Below are 22,438 nucleotides of genomic sequence, written 5' to 3' on the forward strand. Positions count from 1 at the left end.
TTTTAGGCCCAACTCTACACCCGCCCCCCACCTTGAGGAGCTTCTCTCATTTTCTTCTTAAAATCTCCCATTTCTCTTTTTGGCAAGTGTGTCTTGCCAGTTTTCCCCTGCTCACCCTGCTGGGTCAGTAATGGTGTGCTTGGCAATGCGGGGTCGTACGTGGAACCAGCTGGTGGAACTGCTGGCACCGCAAAACTCTTCAGCGGGTGGGAAGGACGGACATGTGCCGTAGGGAGGTTCTGAGCCGAATCCTCTTCCTGTGCATTAGCCAGATAAGACCCTGTGGTGCTTTCAGGATCCTGGTGGTCAGCACACGTCTGAGACGAGGAAGCTGGCATGGTGTCTGTGCTAGGTGTGTTTCGAACAGATTCTACAACAGACAAAAAAAAAAAAGTGGTTTATTTTCTTTAACAGAAATGTTCTCTGTGGTCAGATGGAAACAGAACAGGAGTGTTTGCAAGCACCTTTTCCAAGATCGCTGTTGTAAGCTAAGAAGTGAATTCACAGATTAACTACCTGTGTAGCAATAACACCAACTCTGTCCTGTTTTAAGGTGAACAGCAATGGCTGTCTAATAACAAAATAAGCTTGAGAACTGAATGATTCCACAGGCGTAATACCAAATCAACAGTTTTGCACCGAAACAGCTACATGTAATAAGACCCCAGATAAACAGCATAGAACACATCTTCATTTTCATTTTACCCTTGACTATTTTACAGTATTGGCATTCTTAAATAGGTATACATTAAGCATATATCACTGTAGTGCATACAGAAGAGCCAAATTTTTTTCTGAAACAGACCTGAAAGCTAAAATGAAATCACAGGCTTCATTTGTTTGTCTGCAGCAGGCTCCACCCTGATCTAAGAGAACAATGAGATGGTATCTTGAATTTAGGGCATCGTGATCCTACTCGGACCACGTTCAGGAAAAGATCTGGATTGTGAGCGCTGTCACTTCAGCAGTATAAACAGGACAAGGGAAACCTCTGCCTCTAACATATCGTCTGTCTGTATATTTGCAGCCTCATGAATTGCTTTCATAAGGAAACAGGAAACAACACTGTTGGCTGTGGCACCTTAATTAAAATGTAGACCTTAAACTAGAGAAGCTCAGAATTCACTTCATCTCAAGACGTTACCTATGTGCAATTTAGCAATACTGTTGCTTCAGAATTTTTCAGAGCACTGGAGACATTACAAAAACTGTTGCAAATGATTATGCTTCAAGCCTGAAGTCACCACAATTTTCTGTGTGCTTCAGGAAGATTAACTAATATCAGCTCTCAATAGCATAGTCTGGACTTCTGTCCTCTCTCGGTTTTAAACACAACTAATTAGGAAAAAAGTTATCATATTAAGTAGCTCAAATTAGATTTAATGTGACATTTCAGACTCCAGGGCTGAAGGCTTTAGAATAAGTAATCCTCCTATTTGAAGTTGTATATAAAACATTAAGCCTCCTTTTCCAAGGACATCATCACGTATCTCAAGGATCAGTATCTGATCTACACACGAAACTGTTTAGAGAAAACTCAGCCTATCAAGGATTTTGACTGTCCTTAAACCCATCACTCTGCCTCTCATGGAACACCACAACGGAGACTGACCAAGTTAAGTTTCAGGTTTTTATTTCCACGTTTCACTCATTGTGCCATTACAAGCAAAATCTACCTGATCATTTATATCTCACCTGTGGAATTGGCCCTGTCTGAATGGGACATGGATGTGCCAATCGGCCACGGGTTGACCTGGTGATGGAGATAGCTGCGAGTTGGAGAAGCGAGGCTGCCGGAGTGGAAATGATGGTGAGGGTTATCGAGTGAATGGATGGGATGAGCACTAATCACAGCTGTGAATGAATATAAGACAGAAAAATGCTTAACATACAGACAAAGCATGCACATGTACTGAAATGCACCATATCCCTCCCTTCTCCCACAGAGCCACTGAACACGGGAGCCAACCGCTCAGCAGATTTACAATGACACCAAGATGACATGTTTCAATACCAGTTTTCCAACTCTGCTCCAGCACTTTAGCTCCCTCCATGCCAAGACACAAGCCCCAAAAGAGGCAGAGCTCTTCATTTTCCTGTGCAGAAAGTGCATCTCTCTTGGCTGTATCTTTCAAGCGCTTTCTGTCACACTTGAGAAAAATGAAGCTCAGCTCCCTTTAGAACTTCCATGTATTTCACGCTGTGCTATAAATGTCAGACCTAATACAGGAGACATATGAGCTCAAATTCCAAAATAATTTCTGGCTGTCAATGAATTTCTTAACATTGCAACCAAACGTGCTATCTTCGGTTAATTAAATAATGCAAGACAAAGTAGGACAAGATGCCAAAGGCTCTATTCATTCCCTCTGTGCAGACTTAGTAAAGCTCTGCTCCAATACACTCACTCAAACCAAAAGCCTCTTTTTCCCCCTCTTTTTTTTATCTTGCGGTTTTCTTTTTCCTGTTTGAGGGACATGAATTTTATACTTAATGTAAATCGTCCTTTGCCCTCACCCTTTTGTGCTAACAGCAAAACAAACTCTCACCACTCCCCAGCTGGGAGGAAAAGCATGTGCAGAATTTAGTTCTTATGACAGACTAAAATACTGAATTGCTTAAAATCATCCAAAAGAAAGACTCTCAACACAGAAAACAGGAGGGAAATGCTACCACTAGCACCATAGTGAAAAAAAAAGGTTGTGGTTGGTTATTTTCTTTTGAACCTTTTCTGGAAGTTCTCCAGATGTGCTGCCTTTGGAAGTTACTTTCTAGGAATGACATGATGCAGAAATCCATCATTATAATGGTGAGTTCAGTTAAGACTTCTTGCACCGATGCATGTGGTTTGAACTCAAAGACTGACTAAACAAACCTGAACCCTCCGATTTCCTCATTTCCTGGAAAACAGCCTGTCAGCAGGACAGGATATGCGAATTGATCAGTGGAGGCAATATACTTGGAGATTTTCCGCTATTGGTAGTAAACAATTTCTCTCTCCCACTGAGTTACACCAACAGAAAGCTAACGTCATTATCAACCTCCTGTAAATGAAGAGTAATTAAACTCTAATGCTGAGTAATCAGTAGGTTCTAGATTTAAGTCCTGTGAGATAGCTGTCAAGGGGATGTGAAAAGTCAGATATTCTCACTAAGAGCTTCACGCAAGATTAAAATGCCACTTTGTCTTGCAGAGAACTGGCAAATTAAGGAATAACCCACAAAAGCTTGGCGATCAGAAATCCGGGCAGAGGCAACAGTCAGAGACACCAGGAGTTCTCTTATGTGTCAGCAAGGTAGGAGGCATAAAGATTTTAAGGCATAAAATTTTACAGGCATAAACATTTTCATTACTTCTATTTGTAGAAACCACTAGTCTACACCTGTGTTTCAGCATTTCAATCACTATCAAATATAATGCATGTTACTACAAAAGACTGCCTATATGTTTTTGCAACCACAATAAAAAAATCATGCACATACACTACACCTTTCAAGACATTTCCTGAAAGCTGGGAGATGGGGAGAACACCACAAAATAGTAGTAGCTCTGAAACACTATCCAAAGCAGAATATGGTGAGCACGTGGGGAAAACCTGATCCAGTGAAAAGCCACGTCCCCAGAAAGTTTACCCTGCCACCGAGCCATCCAGCTTCAACTGCTGGGTGTTGCTAATAATTTGCTGGGTTATCAGACCTAAATCATGTATAGCTTTACAGGTCAAAAATCAGTATGTTGTACCACCAGCTCTTAATGAAGATCATGATGCACCGTTTCAAGGAAGAGAAAACTTTAGATGAAGAACTGGATAAAGAGAAATGTGGTGTGTTAAGAAAGAAATAGCCCTTTGCTTCCTAATACCCTTCCAGAATCTTGGTTTTCCAGTTGTCGAAGAAGGAACTAACTAGGCGTACACTATTCCTGTTGCATTACTGTACATTATACTAAAAGTGAACACACTAAATTAGGATAATTTAGTATTTAAAAGGTAAGTAACTAGATTTGAATGCTACAGCGGGGGGAAAACCTACAATAGGAAGGTATCTGCAGGCACAGACTTAAACACACTAAATGGTCCCACCTTCTGTGTGGCTTGCTGAGAAAGGGCCTCATGTACCAGTGTCAGTTTTCTGTGTAGCTTCTGCAAAAAGGTATCTAAAGACATTACATTAATGTTTCTACTTAATATAAAATAGAAACCTACAGCTGGAAGCCCTCAGAGCTTTTGCAAACAGGATAAAAAGTCAAACAAAGTCACAAAAACAATCTCAAGCCCTAAGGCACCAGAAGACCTCACATATCCTTCCTGGCATTTAGTGCATCGTGCTAACCTGTCACACCGAGCCAGCTGTGTCTGTGTCTGTTTCGTTCTTTCTGGGCAAGGCAATATCTAATAAAGAGGGGGAAAACAGATAGGCTTTTCAAGCGAACACAGCAGGACTGTTATCAAAAAGGGATGTCACAGCTGGGTTTAGTGCTGCAAGGGAAAATCATATCCACAACTATATCTGCCAGCATTATCACATCAGCCTGAATACCATCAAAAAGTAGAACTGGAATATACTACCTCCCAAAAATATTTATCACCACTGTATCACTTGTGTCAACTGTATATCTTTTCATCCTATATGGGACTGATCATATAAGTTCCTGAGTATCTTTCTCACTGAACAACGTAGTATGAGGGGTACTTTGCTATGCTGTTTCTGTGGAGCACTCAGCACACTTCAGCACTGGCTCCTATATGAGTTTATCTTATGCTATGTGTATCCAATGCTGCATCCCATTTAGAGAAAAAACACTTAGAAGTGTGCAAAGGAAGACTTATTGCAGTCTGAATTTGTTACGGGGTTACACAAGTCTGAATTCATCATGTTCCAGCACCTGGCATGGGACAGGAAACCATCAGAATCCAAAAGCTGCAATGTCCCTTGTCAGACACCCGTATTTGACAGCAGACAAAACTTTTACGAAACTAACTGGAGTCAAGATGATTAGTGTAAAACCGCATCCTCCGCTCCTCCCTCATACGTGTAAAACTGGGAGAAAACAAGGAGGAGCATCAGACTATTTATTTTAAAACATAGAAAAAGAGATACCGCTCTTGTAAAAAGGTTGTAAAACAAGGAAAAGAGTCGAAAATTCACAAACTGAGCTAATCAGATCATCAGGACACTTCAAAAAAAAGCACGTAGAGGCCAAGAAAACCACGCACTCACTTCAGGTAAATAAAGCAAGAAGTTAGAAAGTTGAAACCTAATGAACTGGCCTGAAATCACTCCATAAAACACAAGAGCTTGTGGTAGCAATTACGTGGCTACAGGCTTGAACATGAATATAGTGCTCAGGGAAGTCTAAAGCTCAGACCAGATAAGCACTGTGTAATTTTACCTCACAGCTGTGTCACTGCATGTTAACTTTTGTACTTTTTACTTCTGTTCTCAAGTCAGGGTTTCAGTCTAGTTGTTCAGAGGTTTAGCCAAGTCCCTTTCCATCTCAGAGTCATCATTTGAAAACTAGAGATATATTAATTCTTAAAACAGTTCATAATAATAATTAAAATATATTTCTACTGCCTCAACAAAAATTCAGTTCAGCACTTTTGCTCAAATCATCATTAACTGATAGGGAAATACACAGATAAGAACTAACAAACCAGACATCCTCCTCATTTAAGAGTCTGCTCTGCCAGACTCAAAAAACCTCAGCCTCTCTCAGTGGTCTGTCCACATTCTAACGAATTAGTATAACAGACATATTGTGGAGCAAAGCTACTGTACACATTGCAGGCTTTTGGTATCCTTTCCAAAAGATGAGCAGTGTTACTCCTTCAGAGCCATTTCTTCTGCTCAGTAAGTTAGGAGACTAGCTCACAGGTGGGGATGTCTTGCACTGAGACCTGTGGTGATCTGTTGCCCCAGCTCTCTCATTCTCTCCTACTGGATGAGCAGCTGAGTTGTTTCTGAAGCTGCTCCTGAGCCACTACTGCACAACATAAATCCATACTGATTTTGGTTTGCCATGTGAGGGTAGACTGTAAACTACAGCTGGTCAAGAACTGCTGTCCATGCAAGTGGGGACAGCAGTTATGCTTAATGTTTCGGTAATAAGAGTAAGATCACTGCAGATAAGGGTAAACATGGTAATAAGAGTAAGCATGACTCCTGTAAAAGTAAATCCTGCACCACTAACCTCAGAGTTTCAAGACAGTGCCCGTAAATATGAAAATAAAGGGAACCAGTGAATATAATATGGCTACATTTTCAATAAGGCTCTGACAGGGCTAAGTTGCTGTTGGATGGAAAGCTCTTTTAAGGCCTGAAAGCTGGTTACAGATAGGATGATCAATTTTCCAGACAGAGGAGAGTCAGCAGGGGATCCCACAAGTATCAGTGCTGGGACTGGTTTTAATCAATTATCTTCTCAGTGTCCCAGACATGGAAGCAATCAGAGAAATCTTCAAGTTTGGAAATTATATTAAGGTCTTTGGGGTAGTCAAATGCTATTTTGATGGCAAGGAACTCCAGAAGGACCTTGCCAGACTGAGCGAGCAGGCAAAAAGATGGCAGGTAAACTTTAGCATATCTAAATAAGCTATTACAGTGGTAATACATTGAGGGAAATAAAATCCCAACACTTCTTACATGATGCTACACTCAGACCTGGCAGTTACAACTCAGCAAAGAGTTTTTAGAGATACGGTTGACAGGTCTCTTGTATCATTAGCTCAATACGCAATGGCAGCCAAAAAAGCCAACAGAATGTAGGACCTCATAGCTTTCAGCTCTGTTCAGGACCAAGGCAGAGGACACTGTTTCCCGCTCTGTAAGACCTTGGTGGTACTGGGTGCAGCTCTGGCCTCTCTGCATCTCAAGAAGCATGTAGTAAAGTTAGGGAAGGTTCTGAGAATGGCAACTAAAGTGATAAAGGGGATGGAGTAGCTGCCTCATAGGGGAGGCTAAAAAGGCCGTGACCGTTTGGTCTGGGGAAGAGAAAACTAACAGTGGAGAAGAACCTGACAGAGATTTACCAACTCTCTACAATTCCTGTGTAACAGCCGGATACTGGCAGACTACAAAGGGAATGGACTATAAAAAGCAGCCAGGCTCATAGGCTCTACGTAAAAAGCACCTGCAGCTGCCACTGCTGGAGACTGGGACAGACAGACTGTTGGACACATTCCTAACCCTTCCCCACTTTTGCAGCATGCCTCCTGCTTGCTCAAATACAGCTATTCGTTTTTCCTTTTAACTTGATCTAACTCTGCCTTCACGATAAGAGATTCAGGATGCCTTCTTTGAACTGTTTCCACTGCAGATATGACAGAATTACTTAGGAGAAGTTAAGTAGGAAGGCTGTATGTGAGTGTGGGTGCCTGTGCATACAGTATCAACATGGCTTGTTTGGGTGCTCCCAATTTCAAGCCAGCTGGTAGGTGGGCTGTTGACTTACGCTGAGGTGGTTGAGAATCAAAAGGCATCATCATCTTGGGCCTCATCCCCCTTCTTCCTGCCAGTGTGGACATGCTATCCTCTGACTCATGCCCTGAAGGAAAAATACTGAAGGTTATTTACCATTGCAGCAAGACTTATATGATACCATACCAGATTATTTCAATCCTCCTCTCTCTATTTCTGGGCTGTCTGGTTTGTAAGCAGTTCTGTGACTCACAATTGATAAAAACAGCCCTTTCATCCTTTACTAGAAGGTGGAAAAGAGGACAGTTAGGGTGAAGATTATTGGGCACTGGAGAAACTCTCCAGGCCATAATGCAAACACAAACCTCTGGCAGTGCAGCTCTGGGCAATGAGTGGCAGTACAGAGTCACACATATGGGTAAGACATGCTGGATCAACAAAAGTTAACCGCTCACCGAGTGAAAACTCACTCACACCTCAAGAGCTGAGCAACAGCTGGTTAAAGCACCAAAACCTGACTGGGCGTTTGACCGCTGGAAAAATGTCACACAACATCTCTCGACAGTTTAATATGAAACACTTGTTAGATGATCTTCTGATTACTAATCAGTATTTACCAAGGGAAATTCATGATTTAACTCTTGGGCACTCAATTTTCTCACTATAACATGTGGATCCATCCTTTTCAGAGAGTCTTATGGACTAGGCACAAACCCAATTCACTACTTGGAAAATAAGAACAAAAAAAGATAAGGGTAACTGAATAATATGTCAATAAAGTGATTTCACCAGATACAGTAAAATGTATTTAATTTTAAACGTCATGGTCAAAGTACTCGTTGATAGCTCACCTCTGTAGGAATTCCGCCTTTGATGGATATTGCTGTCCATGGAATTATCAACTGGGGTGATGTCTTGGGAGTTGCGAGGGATTGGGGTATCTGTCATGATTGGATTGGGATCTGGAGATTTATCAATGGGTTTTAGCTCCAGTCTTTCATGATGGATCCAGAGGTCAGGAGGCTTGACATCTTTGGAGTTTCCTTTGTACTTATGGGACCCATTCACTGATTTGCAGGCAGCTCGTTTCCTTGGGAAGGAAAACAAATTAAATGTTCTTGGCTGTAGGCTTCCTTTCACGTGTTGAAAAAGGCAAATTTTCACTGAGATTTCCTTCAGATCTTGTATCCAGCTGAGCAAAAGCTATCCACTGGGCAGGAAGCTTTGAATTTTACATATAAGCACATCTGACATCTCAAAGCATGTTCTGCAACTCTGATGCCATGAAATTTGTCTCAAATGCTACCACATGCTGCAGAACTGTGCTCTACAGTCTAAGCTTTCATTAACAAAAATTAAGTTTCCAGTACTTATGGTTATTAAGAGAATATTCTAAACATGAAGTGTACGTACATCATGCTGTGCCCGTACTCCAGGGCTTACAAACAACCTCAAACGATAGCTGTAGAAGGAGTGTGCAAATAGCCAATTATCCCAATAGGATGGTTAACTCTAAAGACTAATGATAAGAACATTCATTTTACCACTGCTCGGGTTAGACACATCTAACTAACGTGCTTTTTCATCGCTGTTGAATAGCAGCAGCAGCAAACCGATTGCGAGGCAGACATTTGACGTGACGGAATTTTGGAAAAGTAAAATGTAGAGTCCCAGCACTGCCCTCCACGCACAGTCCTCACTTTGGACCCTGGCAACGATGGAGGAAGGTGTCCCTTCTGGGTAGCACGCTTGCTAGAAATGGCTAAGATACGACTAAATAAAATTTTGAAAATATCACTGAACGGAGGCTCTCACGTAGGTGATACGCAGCCAGACGTGCTGCCGGCAGCCTGCTTTGGGCGCTGCAGCTGAACGAGTAAAACAGATCAGAAGGTTATTCACTGGTTGTGGGTTGCTGCATGTAAGAGGTGGCATTTAGAAACTGGGAAAACAAAGGCAAGATTTCACAGGGTTATTTCTGCTCTTTGAAAATAAAATACGTCTCTTGGGCACAGGCCCATGAATTTTGCCCTCTCCCAAACACATCCCCCAGTTGCTAGACCATCACTCATATATCCTTGCTCTCCTCTCCTGAAGAACTTGCATTTTTGCAGGATGGTTCAGCTTCAGCAAAGCAAGTGGAGATTATCTTCTAAGCCTGGCTTTTAATCACTTTCTTAAAACTCTGTTTTGCGTAACAGAGTCTATGTTTTCAAACAGTTTAAGTTTTCAAACTTAAAAAAAAAAAAGCTTTCAGCTCTGTTCAGTTCTTTCAAAGAACATGCAGAAACAACCTTCAGGAGCCTATAAATGGAAGCATCGCTGCTGTAGTCTTAATTCAGATGCTCTAAATGAGGGAGTAATTCAGATAACACACCTATATTTTGGATTTTGGAGCACTTGTCTAAGGAGTCCAGCACCAGATTCAGATTCCACTCCAGTAATCTATCTAAAAATTGGATATTATCATGCACAGCTTGTAAACCTACTCCGCAGAGTGAAGTACATGCTAAGAACAGAAGTGAGAATCTGCCTGAGCTGTTGAGCTCTCACAGCTCTAAACAGATGTATTGGCTTGAGTTTGGAAACAATATTTTAAACAATAATTTCTCCTCAGAGAGGGGCAAGTGCAGGTATACACAAAAGCATTGCCCCAGTCAGCCTGTAAACTCTTGATGGTTTGCAAACTCTGAAACACTGATTAGGAAAAACAGAACATCATCATCATCACACACATGGTAACTTAGCTGTACTGATGCACGTTATCTTCTGAACACAAGAATTCAAACTGCATTACTGATCTGTTGTCAGAAACAGAATTTCTACAGCCTGCGAGTCATAAAAGTAATAAACTCTAAAGCATCATAAAGAAAAGATTAAGTAATAGAATTAAGTGAGAAAGGTAGGACAGGGCAAAGTGCCACCCGGACATCTTACTTTTTTTGGTGAGAAGTTGTACGACGCGTGCAGAAGACAGCGACTATCACCACTATCACAATGGTGATCACTCCAACAGACACTATGATTACAAGGAGCATGTTGCTGTCCAAGGGAGAAGTAGGACTTCCATGGGGACTGTTACTGCCTGTAAGAGTTTGAGATGGGAGAAAGGCGTTACTTATACAGAAAAAAATCCCCATCAAAAGCAAGCAGTGCCCCTCAAAGACTTCTACAATCATACAGATCAGCAGAGTGAGAAAGATGGTTTGTCTGCTAGGATTTCAAGCAAAGTGCTTGCTTATTTTTTTGTCATTTGCCAGTTGTGTTTCTGTACAATTGTTAAATCTGTAAGATGCTTTATAGATCCATTTCCAACTAACAGTCTATAAAAATTTACGTTCACCCGACTCAAACAGTTATCATAAAAAAATTCAATTGTTTGCAGTCTAAGGAGAGTTAACCTGGGACCTTGCTAAAACTATAGCACTACAGGCATCCCCTTAGACCCAATATTCACATGAATCGGTACCAGTATTCTACAGCGGTCACTTTCCTCTGAAAGAAACACATTTTATGTAACACTAATGAGTGTTACCTTAGGGCAAGGCTTCCGCAATGCACAGTGCTAATAAGGAGAAGGAGTTAAGATGATTTTTTTTCCTTCCTAATATGTTGTTGTTACTGAATTAATTTTACACTTGTGCACTATAGCAGCCATTTAAAACTAAACTGGGAACAAGACCTGCTTATCAAGACTGAAATGTAAATGCATGCGATGATATTTTTTCCATTTACCCCACACAGTAGGCGAGAACACTACGACAGAAATATGATACCATTTCTTGAGTGGGAACAACTATCATCATAAAGAGAAAAAGTTACTGGAACAGATGTAATCGGTATTTTCAGTAGGATATTGCATCACTCGGTGAAACACCAAGAGACACTGCATTTAAATTGAAAAGCTTTATAACAACACTTACCACCAAGTGGTGGTTTGTAATCTGGTCCTATGTCCACTGGGCGGCTTCCTCTCCCTGCAGACCCTGAAGCTGAAAAGGTCGTATATGTGGTAATTCCATATACATATATATACACACACGTACACATAAACACGCATTTTTTAGATATGAAATACCTTAGTATTTCTAAGGTATTTCATATCTAGAAAGGTAGCTCTTTCAGCAGCTCTTTCAGAACTTCTCTGAACCACTGTGAGCGATTTTTTTTCTCCTCCTTTTCTGTCCCCTACAACATGATTTGGCTCTGAAGAGCAACTGTGTTTCTCCAAGAGAACCGCTTCTTCAAAAGAGCTATTTAATAATTAGTTTCCTGCGTTACTATTTCCCTAAGTAAGCTTAAGAGCCTCTACTAGTAGTCATTTTTAAAAATATAATAAAAATTATTTGCAGTAATACACAGGTATATATTGAGGCAAAAGGCTTTGCCACACTTGTACAGACAATCATCTTGAAACAGTAATTATACAGGTTTCTTTTCCTAATGCCTAATTACAGTAAGTGTGGAAGACTGGAAATAAGCGGAGGATGCAAAGCACAGTAAACATAACATTAAGTCCCTGCCTATCCATAAAAACTTGCTTTCAACTTCTCCCTGTTCTTTTCTGTTTGTTTCACCTTCGCCACAAGTGACAACAAAGTATCACCAAAATGTTTTGGGGGAAACCTGGGAAAACAAATTAATTCGTTTCAAAGCTTTATGTTTATAGGCTGACAATGGAAGTAAACATATCTGTACCTCGATTATTACAAACTGAGGCAAATTACACAGCCCCACCTGAACCGTAGCTACTGCTAGTGGGCTCCTGGGTGCTAAATGCAAGAGCTGACCTACCGACTGAAACGCCGTCCTCTTTCTACTCCAACAAGTGCTTCTCCTTGCATAATTCAGGTCTAATTTAGATCACTTGTTGCCACAGCAAGACACGCGAAGTCACAAGTTCACCTCTAACTTTAAGACCTCTCCTGAGTTAGCCAGATGCTTCCCGCAGGTAAAGATATACAAACCCCCGGTTCTTTCACTTCCGTGTTTCCATTGAAACGCACTAATGCTAAATTACCATGAAGGATAAAAATACTGTAGTAGGGGAAACATACAGCAAGATGCAAAGAACAACGCTCCTCTTGTTATGGGAATCCATAATACTTTGCACGTTTTTACGCTGTTATGCACAAAAAGCCAAAACCACAAAAAACCAAAAGTCTGCAAATGTGGCAGTTTCACAATCAGAAGAAGGTTTTTCTCAGTTAAAAATCCACTCTAATCAAGAAGTAATAAGTGTTAAAGGATGTGTAAACAAATGGAAATTGTGAACCTAAAGTCAGAGCCTGTAAATTAGTCACTGTGAAACAAAGACAACTGGGAAAAACAGCGAAAGGTACCAGCAAGAATACTGATTCAGCCCCGAGAAGGATAAGAAGACAGACTGTTACACGTATACAGTGAGGAGTTAGATGTAGTCTAAAATAATGGAAAAGATGTATTGCAGGACAAATCTATAATGAAAAAGACATTTTGCACCTGCCAGTTTAGAGAGGACAACTGCATTCAGTGAAAACGTGTTCTTGTTTTCAAGTACTGGGCTAATAATTTTGCGGCAGCAATGACATAATTTAATAGAATTTTAAACAGCTTGTATTTAATATGTTTATATCTGTATGACCAGATAACTTGCGCTGGAAAGACGTGAAAAAAACCCCTAGATGAATTCTCTGAGTCACCAAACCTGGCGCTGAAGATATGTTGGAGCACCAGAGAAGCTGCAGGAGAAGGGGGGAATAAAAATAACTGACAATATTTTAAAAGGCCAAATAGACACCCTATGCATTTTTAGTGCAGCAGCTGGAGCCTTAACATGAGCAAGATCATGGAAAAGGTGATAGATAGGAGATGGTGGCATACTTTATGCCCATCTTTCTGTTTTACTGAAAACAGGTATTTTCAAACAAACTAAATGTCAGACTATAAATTTGGCTGGTAACAGTAACTATGCAGACATACTATATTTAGACTTCCATAAAACTTTTTACTATGTACTGTACAACGCTTTGTTAAAAACAGCATAATAAAAAAGCAATGTGACACATATTAACAAGATTAACAACTAATTAACTGATAAGAATAAGAATGATAATTGCAGAATCATTATTCACAAGGGATATTTCTAATGAGTTCTGCGAAGACCTGTGCTTGGCCAAGTGTAATTCAATATCCTTAATAACACTGTGAAAGAAAAAATTAAAATAACTGCTACTGAAGTTAACAGATGACATGAAATAATGGAGTAGATAATAAGATAAACAAAGTGACCTGCACAGACCAACAGGGATTGTGTGGTACACGTGGGTGCAACACACCGAGTCGGTGCAGTTTATCATGGGGCCTGCACTCCCTGAACAATGTATATACTCACACAGCCAACTGCAGATTTTATATACCCCCCCATACGTGTGTGTATATGTGACGAAGTATATAAATCATATTTAGATGATAAAAACGTTGGAAGGCAGCGATACGGAGAAAGCAGTAGTCTGGCAAGCAGTCGTATTTCCAAAGGGTGTAGACATCCTCGGGAATAACTACCTGCGCACGATCCTCGTAGAGCGTGGCAGCTTAGGGCTGCCCGATACTGGCACCGACTGTGCGGTGTCAGTGTCTGCACATTTCCAAAAATGCAAAGGTAACTACAAGATACAAAGTCCAGTTTTCAAAATACGATGAAATGTAGGTACCTAACCAAGACGCTTCTCAGTGTCCAATTCCCGAAACCAGGGACCAACAGTTTAGCCTTTAAATTCTGGGGAGCTCATCTCTTATGCAGTGCAACCTGAAAGGTGATCTGACTCTTCTCTGCGGTGTATGTGGGCATAAGGACTGTAACTCGTCGCCTCTCTCGGAAGCAGCTAGTCACCACCACAACAGGGAGCCTCGCTTCTACATGACACGCTTTGAACAAGTATGTACACATGCTGCATCTTCCGTATGGACACCAGCCTTTTTTCCAGGGTCTTACAAGGTTTGTTGTTGAGGTTTTCCTTTTCCTTCTATATTAAGGAACAGTTTAAGATAACATTTACTTGAAATTGTTATTTATTTTTTTTAGCTTGTCAATCTCCATGCTACCCATTAGGTATCTGCAGCCAGACAACATCTTTTAACTTTGTGTTACTTCAGGATAGTTTTACTAGGATTAGATACCTTAACCGTTGCTTTTGTACTAGGCCAGCGCAGCTCCTTGAAGCCTGACAGCAACAGCCACTAACTTCTCCTAATACAAGCTCTGTGCTGTAGAAGTGTGTGGAAGAACAATATAGTGTGCTTAGTACCAAAGAAAAACATTAAAGTAGGGGAGAGAAAAAAAGGCAGAACCACTAAGGCCAGAGAGTCAATCCCACTGTAGTTTTTGTTCCTTCCCAGTCTCAAATAACTTGCCTACTATTTCCTGACAGACATGGTTCTGCCATTCAGCGATACTGTCACACAGCAGGCTTTTCTGCTCTTCAGCTCGTCGTCTTTTCTGCATTTAACCTACTGCCATGATTTATAGTCTCCGAGTGTTCTTATAGGAATTCTGAAACAAAACTCTCGTGACTTTTATGTAGGGTTTTATGATTTATAAATTATAAAATTTGATAAAAACTCATCAAATTGTTACCAGAAGAATATGTTACTTTAGGGTGATAACGACGGATGAGAAGACTTAGTTATCTGCTGAAATGAGGTTAGAATAGCGCAGAACAGAAAACAGCAACTTTTACGTAAAACCTTTTAATCTTCCCCTATTCCCTTCCACTTGCAGTTGAGCACTAACTATGGCACGGTGAGCATCTGCTTCCCCACAGACAAGCCTGAATCTCAGCTACCATCTCTGTTACACAAGTCTGCATATGAATTTCCTCCATAACTGTCTAGTATCAGCATTATTTGGTACACAGAAGGTAAAAGCATATTTAATAAATTACTTCTAAATAACAAGTTGAAAAGCAAGTCAAAAAAAAGCTCATTCTCAACCCCTTTAGGATCTATTTAATTGTATGTCTAAGCTGCTTGCCAATATCCTTTTAAACTCATCCCTTTAGATTAATTCTACCCCTTTTTATTGGGCTTGTAGGTTATTTGGAAGAAAGCAAAAATAGCCCTGGGACATTCACCTTATAATTCAATGTAGTAAATACAAAGCTACCATTTTTCAAACTAGCATTTTAAAACCTTAAGGCTTTTAAGTAGCTAATACTGTGCTCTTCAGGAGAGTCTGGAGTCTAAATGAGCTGACAAGCAGAATCCCTCTTGCAAAAAAGCTTTCTAGAGCAGGCATACTTTCCTTTATTATGACAATAATTATAGATGTAGAGCTCACAAAACAGCACTTGTGCTAATTAGATAACTGTTTGATCTTCCACCTCTACGTACTGAGATCTTGCATCAGTGGTCAAAGGCTGGCTGGAGTATCGCTTAATCCAAATTCATTTTGACAGAATGATTCAGCTCTGGCACAACCCGCTTGTCCCTTCATGTGACTTCTGACTACAGACATCACTTTATATTCCTAACACCCAAACCACAAATAGCACTTCCAGCTCCTCCACTATTAAAAGCACAACAGGGACTTGCTCATTTACAGTTAGAGCAGCAGATATTTGTTTCATTTAGGAAATGCAACAGCACATGGACAGGAAAAACAAAACATGTAAAGGATGGGATAAAAGAGAAAGCATGGCTATTCATTTACCTTGATCATTAGGCATTTTATCTGAGGATTCAGCTAGTGGGACAAGCACAGGGAAGGAAAAACAAGAGAAAGATCACAAGGCTTGAAGGAGTGAGAGACAGAATTTAAAGTTTCACACAGCATAAGTAGACTAGCTAGAGCTCTCATTTCTAACCACCAAAACTCACATGGAAAAAGTACTGTTAAAAAAAAATCTACTCATAACTTTTTATTTTTCACCTCTCCGTAGAGTACTTTTTTCTAAGCTGTCATGCATTCGTACTATTTCACTAGTTACCCATCACCAAGCAGTTCTTGATTTAAGAGCCTGTTGTGTCATACTAGTTCCCGTTGCATCATCCAAGTCACTCGCGAGCAGCTGTGCCGCTGGCTACCAACGCCAGAGCCTGCTGCTTTATACCATTTCATCACGAGCAGATGTGACACACAAGACCTACAATCCTAAAGCAACTAAAAACTGGTTTTCTAAAAAGTACATTTGGGACATGGACCCTCAGCATTAATAACTAGATGACCTAAGTGCCCACCAGTTAATTCTGAAACAAGACAATTAATCAAACAGCTGAGCAACGTTTGCATACGTATTAACTACATGCAAGAGCAATCCAATAGAAAATTTCATTCTAGGGAACTCCATTGTCTTCCTGTCTTTTCCAGTTTAAATATAAAACTCATGCTACTGCTATCTTATCCGTATATAGAGAGAGGTTGCATTCAGAAAATGAGGAGGAAGACATTTAGATAGACGTGACAGTTTACCTTTTGGGGTTCTGAACTGAACTGCCTCAGACATAGGCCCCATGCCCTTCGAGTTGCGGGCCTGGATTTTGAAATAATACGGCGTATCAAGGGTCAATTCTTGTATCTGATGGGTCAGTCTGTTTCCCACAACGGGTTCAATAACCCAATCGTGTATTTCAGCATTCACATCCGTACTGTAGTAAATGATGTATCCTATTCAAAGGAAAAAGCGAAAGACCTCTATACATAAAAGAAAGGATAGTCATAAGATCTCACAGAAAATGTTCTATTGACTTTTAATGATATTTGCACAGCTAAATGATTATGGCTTTTCTGAAAGTCTATTCTTACCTTTTCAAAGACTAAGAATGCATTCAAATATTAGACAACCTTCCCATCTTAAATTTTAAACTGTGCAAAGGTATACGTTAAGAGGAAAAAAGCCATTTAAAATATCAAAATTATTTTTGACCACTGTTCATTAAATATGGAGACATTCCTCATTTCCATCTTTTTACCTGTTCATAGACCTAATAATGTAAAATAACATAAAGCTGTTATTATCAAAACACCCTCAAAGTATTAATATTTCTACAAAACAGTTAACGTTAGAACAACAAAACACTCTCGTGCACAGCTAAAGAACATGTGTTCAGTAGTTTATAATTATTTTATTGTTTTTCAGTTTATTAACAAAGATGAGAATAATCTGATGAGAACTGAAGTCACCTTGCACGTCACAGGAAAAAAGGTATGGGAAGAGTTCATGTTCTGTTATTAAAATATACTGCAATTACAAACCAATACGAAGTAAAAGCTTTGTAGCTTTTTTATATAGGAAACACAGAGCCCCAGCATAAAATAAATACTTGCGCCAATATAAGGCTGGGTCATCAGCTGGTTCATGCACAAATTGCTGCTTCCCTTGGTCCCACAGACCAGGAGTCTGGGGGTTACGGTAAGGAAGGGGAGACATTCTCCAGAGTGACTTCCACTTCTTTAAAGCAATTGAAAGTACTGCTGATGCCCCAAATTCGCATAGCTCACAGTAACCAGCATGGCATGGAGGGTGACGCTTGACATGCCAGTTGAGGTCTGGCACGCTTAATTTCTTCCCTCGGTGGCAGAGTTAACTACTGGGGAGTAGATTTCATAATTTGCTACTTGTACAGGTCACAAAGCAACATATCTGTAACTTGTCTAAGAAGGGGCAACAGATATATCTAGTGACAGTTAAAAGCACTGTGTATAGTATAGTGGCACAGGACTACTGAGTTAACTTATGACTGTACAGTCAGCAACTATAGCGATGCACAAGCATCTGGAATCCAGACCAGCACAGTTCAGTATTTCACAGCCATCCTATCCACATCAAAAGGAGATTAGAGCCGAAAAGACAAGTATTCCTCAGACATGCTATCCAGTGCATGGAATTACGTCATCACTTTGTTTTTACGGCATTACTTAATGCACAGAATGAACCCAGCGGAGTTAATGAGCGATCACGGGAGCACCAAGCGGCTCCTCCGGCTGGCGGTGGCTCTCCCCACCAGAGGGCACCCAGCCCACGCCTGCCTTCCTCCCCTGGCAACCCGAATCTAACGTTTGGTGGACTCGGACTTACCACAGAATGATTTATTTTTTAGCTCTTAACTGCTGCTTACGCAAAAACTGATAAAGACTGTATGTTTTCATTCAACACGTATGAATAAATGTAAGGTTCTCCTTCACAGTATAGACACTGCAAGGAGATTTTTTACCTGGAAAATTGCATGTGTATGATAATTTGGCTAATCACGCTGTGCAAGTGAATGCTGATCTCTTTGTACATTGTCTTCCCTTTCTCATGTATGCACTTTATGTAAGATGACAGGCCTATCTTTTTAAAAGCATATATAACCTGGGGATATTTGTGCCTTACATTTCACACCTGCCTGAATGACCCTCACTGACTGCTGGGAACCAAGCCCTCTAACCTGCAGTTACAATGAAGGCTCTTGTTTCTCCAGTCAAACCATCTTTCCCATATAGGGGAAACATCTTGTTGATAGTAACGCAGGATTGGCTTTATAGCCAGTATAAAAATATATATATACACCACATATAAACAGCTATATGCATGCAGAGACATACAAATGGCTCGGACAGGTACTCTGGTGCAGAGTAAGCTGCTCTCTGTGAAGTTGCATCCTTGTAGCTCCACTTCTGAGACACACTTGGCACCCGATGATACAGAAGAGCAGTGCACTGGTGTGTTGCACAACCCCTCCGGCCCTCTTGCTTTAGCACTGACACCAGAAAGACAGTGTACCTGTTAGATCCACACTGTCTTACCTGCAGCCTTTGTCCTGCATGCATAGTGCCGCTTTGCCTTTTAGGGGTCTTTCTTACAGCTTACTTAAAAGTTTATTGTAATTAGTAAAGGTTAGGAGTTTCCAGTATTCTGCCTTTGCAGAGGGATCTCATTAGTTTTAGTCTCCTCTCTAGAACCCGGGCTGCAGTACTGCCCGATCAGATGCCGGTTAGTGACAGGTTTCAAAGGCTTGATTCTGCACCGTAGTTAATTCTGAGAACAAAAGCAAAATCATACGCTGCAATCTATATGCCAAAAAAACCTGCTTTAAGCTTAAAGCCTCTGGTAAAAAAGGAAAATTGAAGTGAATTATTTCGGAAAGCCTCTAGAAACGGGAATCCAAACAGAAATTACAGAAAGGAAACACTAATTATTATTTTCTGTAAAATTATTTATCCTACATGAAAGTGATGCAGTTACAAAGGCAAGTAACAGTTTACTCCTAGTGATTATGTCAGGGGACTGATGAAGTGACTTTAAGTCTGTTCTGTGCCACAGAAATGCCACAAGGATGACAAAAAGCACTGGGATTGAGTCTTCTAAATTAAATACTGATGGGCCAGATGCATTACAGAGGTATTTCTAGAGGCATGCTATTAGAATATCACAAGCTGATGAAGGCAAAGGTTATTGAGATATTTAAACTTTCAATTATATTTCTGGTTAGACTCCAAATTCACCCTGCAGTTATAGTTTATATCTTAATATATTTTTACTAGGTACAAAAGTAAATAATTAATCTGAGCTACTAAAAAGATTGACAAAGAAGATGTAGACCTCTCGGCTAGCTCTAGGCTAAATTAAGTATGGAACGTGTTCGCATAGTTATGCAGATTATATTCTGCTGTTAACCAGGCATCTTGTATCTGCCTTTACTGCTCATGCAAACTGCACCTGTAATTTTGCCATTGGCTTCGGACGGAGGCTGCCAGTTAACAATTATTGTCCGAGGTTTTCCCTCTTTGCTCACCACAGTCACGTCTTTGGGAGGAGAAGTAGGAACTGCAAACAAACAAAAATCAAATTATCAGAAACAGCTTGCCCAATTTCACTGGATATAAACAACTAACCTCAGCGCCTTCGCTTTTTATTTGTTCACCATTGAAAAAAGGCACGTACAATAATAAAAACTCTGAATGTTCAATCTTCAAATAAATCTACCATCTAGTGTAGCGGCCTTACTGATTTACTCCATTCAACTGGCAAACGCCGTCTGGCGTGCAGCATCTCCTTTCCACAGGGAGTTACCTGTTTCTAAAGCATTTCTGTCACCAGATGCTGTGATTCATGACTGCGTGAGTCCACGTCTTCAAAAACATGGCACCGTTGTACAGCCCTAACAGTTGGGGTCAACGACTTCTAACCTGAATTTCTTCCGTCATCATAAAAATTACATGAACTTGTGAAATAAATACATTTTATATGCACAGGCCTATGAAATATCTCCGTATTTTCAGGTTTATGGTGGGACCAAGACCTAGTAATGCCAATTTGCCACTTAAATCTGAATCAGCAAAGTAAATCCACCAGAGATTTAGAATCATACGCCATAACTGCTGATTGAAGAATTATTTGTAATTTGCAAGGAAATCTCCACCACAGAAGCATTTGAAATCCAGAAATATTTCCTGAACACAACTGTCCAACCTTTTTCCTTGGGTTGCCAGACAGCAAGATTGAGAGAAAGACAGACAGACAGAAGGAGAACTTACTCCTCCCATCAGCCTCCTCCTGCCTGAAGTTCAGGAAATGGCACAAGTTGCTCCAGCGAAAGACTGAAATCTGAGACCTTTCTCGCTGTGAACTAAAATATCCAGCTGGGGCTTAGATTAATGGCTTTCAAATGCACAGAGCCAATGTCTCCAAAGGTGCATTAAGCAGCCGCAGTGTGCAGTGCCACATTATGAAAAACATGAGACTTCGAATTAGGTAACTTTTAGCAAAGTAAATCCGCCTTGGATATTTAATACCGTAATAGTAACATTTAGTGCTTACACAGTGCTTTCTGCATTTAGAGAGCTTTATGTATATTAACTATTAGAAATTAATCTGTCCATCCTCTGAGATGGCTACCTGTTATCCCTGTGCAGAATAACAGTTGGAAACCAGGGATGATAGCAAAAGCTCAGAAGTTACTGTAACGATTATCCCAAATACTTAAAAACATGCTCAACAGAAACGTACAGATGTAAAGCACGATTCAAGGCCCTATAGTAAGATTCAGAAGAAAAAAAAAGAAAAAAAAATCAGGACTAGCCCTCAAGAGATTACTAATTCACAGACCAACACTGAACCCAGCATCCCCTATTTTTCTTCAGCATTAGCTGAGGAGCAAGTCCTATACAACGCCGCTACTCATGAGCATTCAAAAATAGTGAGTCACATACTCAGGAATTTGGCAAGTAATATTAATCACAAGATCTGTTACGAGAAAATATATTTAGCCTTTTTTGGTTTTTCATTTGCTTCTTGGTTCCCAAGCTTTTAGGTCATATTTGCAAATATTCTTCACAACTGCCCCGACTAGAAATTTTCTTCCTATTTAAATGAAATGAGACCTCCTGCATCTCGCCCTTGCTCCAGTACTTTTTGGAGTTTCGAATTCTCTTTTAAGAACTTAACTTGCACAACTTTTACAGTCCCTGCTCTTAGTGTAGAGTTATGGGTGAGAATTGTACGTGTGTCTGCAAAAATACCAAATAAAGTGTTTTAACATGGGACGGGTACAGCAATCAGAATGGGGAAGGAGCCTCAGTCCAGACCTGTGCTGTAGAAGGGCAGCTGGCTCCGCATCATGGGACTCCCACCAAAAAGTAAAGCAACTGAAGCTCACGAAGGGTTTTTGGGACTTTAGAGTAAGTTAGGAGCTTAATGCCTTTATCTTGTTTTTGCTTTTTCTTATTCCTTGTAGAATATTTGGGTGGTCTCACCGATTCTTTGCCTGCTTGATTTTTTTGCTGTATTTTTACTTAGCATGAGAACTACAGGGTGATTTGGATAGGCTCTCTTCTGTCCTTACGGCTCAAATAGACAGAAACCTAAGCATAATAAGCAGTAAATTTAATTGCACAAAGATCATTTAACACTGCAGGATAAAAAGAGCTAATGAGGGACAGGTCCTGGACCTCGCAGTTACTCAGTGGGCCCAAGTTCCTCCCGGCGGCTACAAACCCTTTTCTGTTCTGTACTTCGAGAGTGTGTCATTTCGACAGCACTGAGAACTGCAATGGCAATTCC

General features: G+C 40.5%; 1 protein-coding gene across 1 annotated transcript in view; it reads right to left on the bottom strand.

Moving 5' to 3' along the window:
* NEO1 (neogenin 1) overlaps window positions 1–22,438 on the bottom strand; it is a 146,424-nt gene that overhangs the window by 3,105 nt on the left and 120,881 nt on the right. Inside the window, exons 18-26 of the mRNA XM_009319907.1 lie at window positions 20,096–20,203; window positions 16,867–17,061; window positions 16,108–16,140; window positions 11,342–11,410; window positions 10,356–10,503; window positions 8,270–8,508; window positions 7,453–7,545; window positions 1,696–1,854; window positions 116–370 (exon numbers count right to left, since the gene is read on the bottom strand). Coding sequence (XP_009318182.1) covers window positions 116–370; window positions 1,696–1,854; window positions 7,453–7,545; window positions 8,270–8,508; window positions 10,356–10,503; window positions 11,342–11,410; window positions 16,108–16,140; window positions 16,867–17,061; window positions 20,096–20,203 — 1,299 coding nt within the window. The remainder of the gene's footprint in view (window positions 1–115; window positions 371–1,695; window positions 1,855–7,452; window positions 7,546–8,269; window positions 8,509–10,355; window positions 10,504–11,341; window positions 11,411–16,107; window positions 16,141–16,866; window positions 17,062–20,095; window positions 20,204–22,438) is intronic.

The sequence above is a fragment of the Pygoscelis adeliae genome, unplaced genomic scaffold, assembly GCF_000699105.1.
Source record: "Pygoscelis adeliae isolate BGI_AS28 unplaced genomic scaffold, ASM69910v1 Scaffold303, whole genome shotgun sequence".
Classification (NCBI taxonomy): domain Eukaryota; kingdom Metazoa; phylum Chordata; class Aves; order Sphenisciformes; family Spheniscidae; genus Pygoscelis; species Pygoscelis adeliae.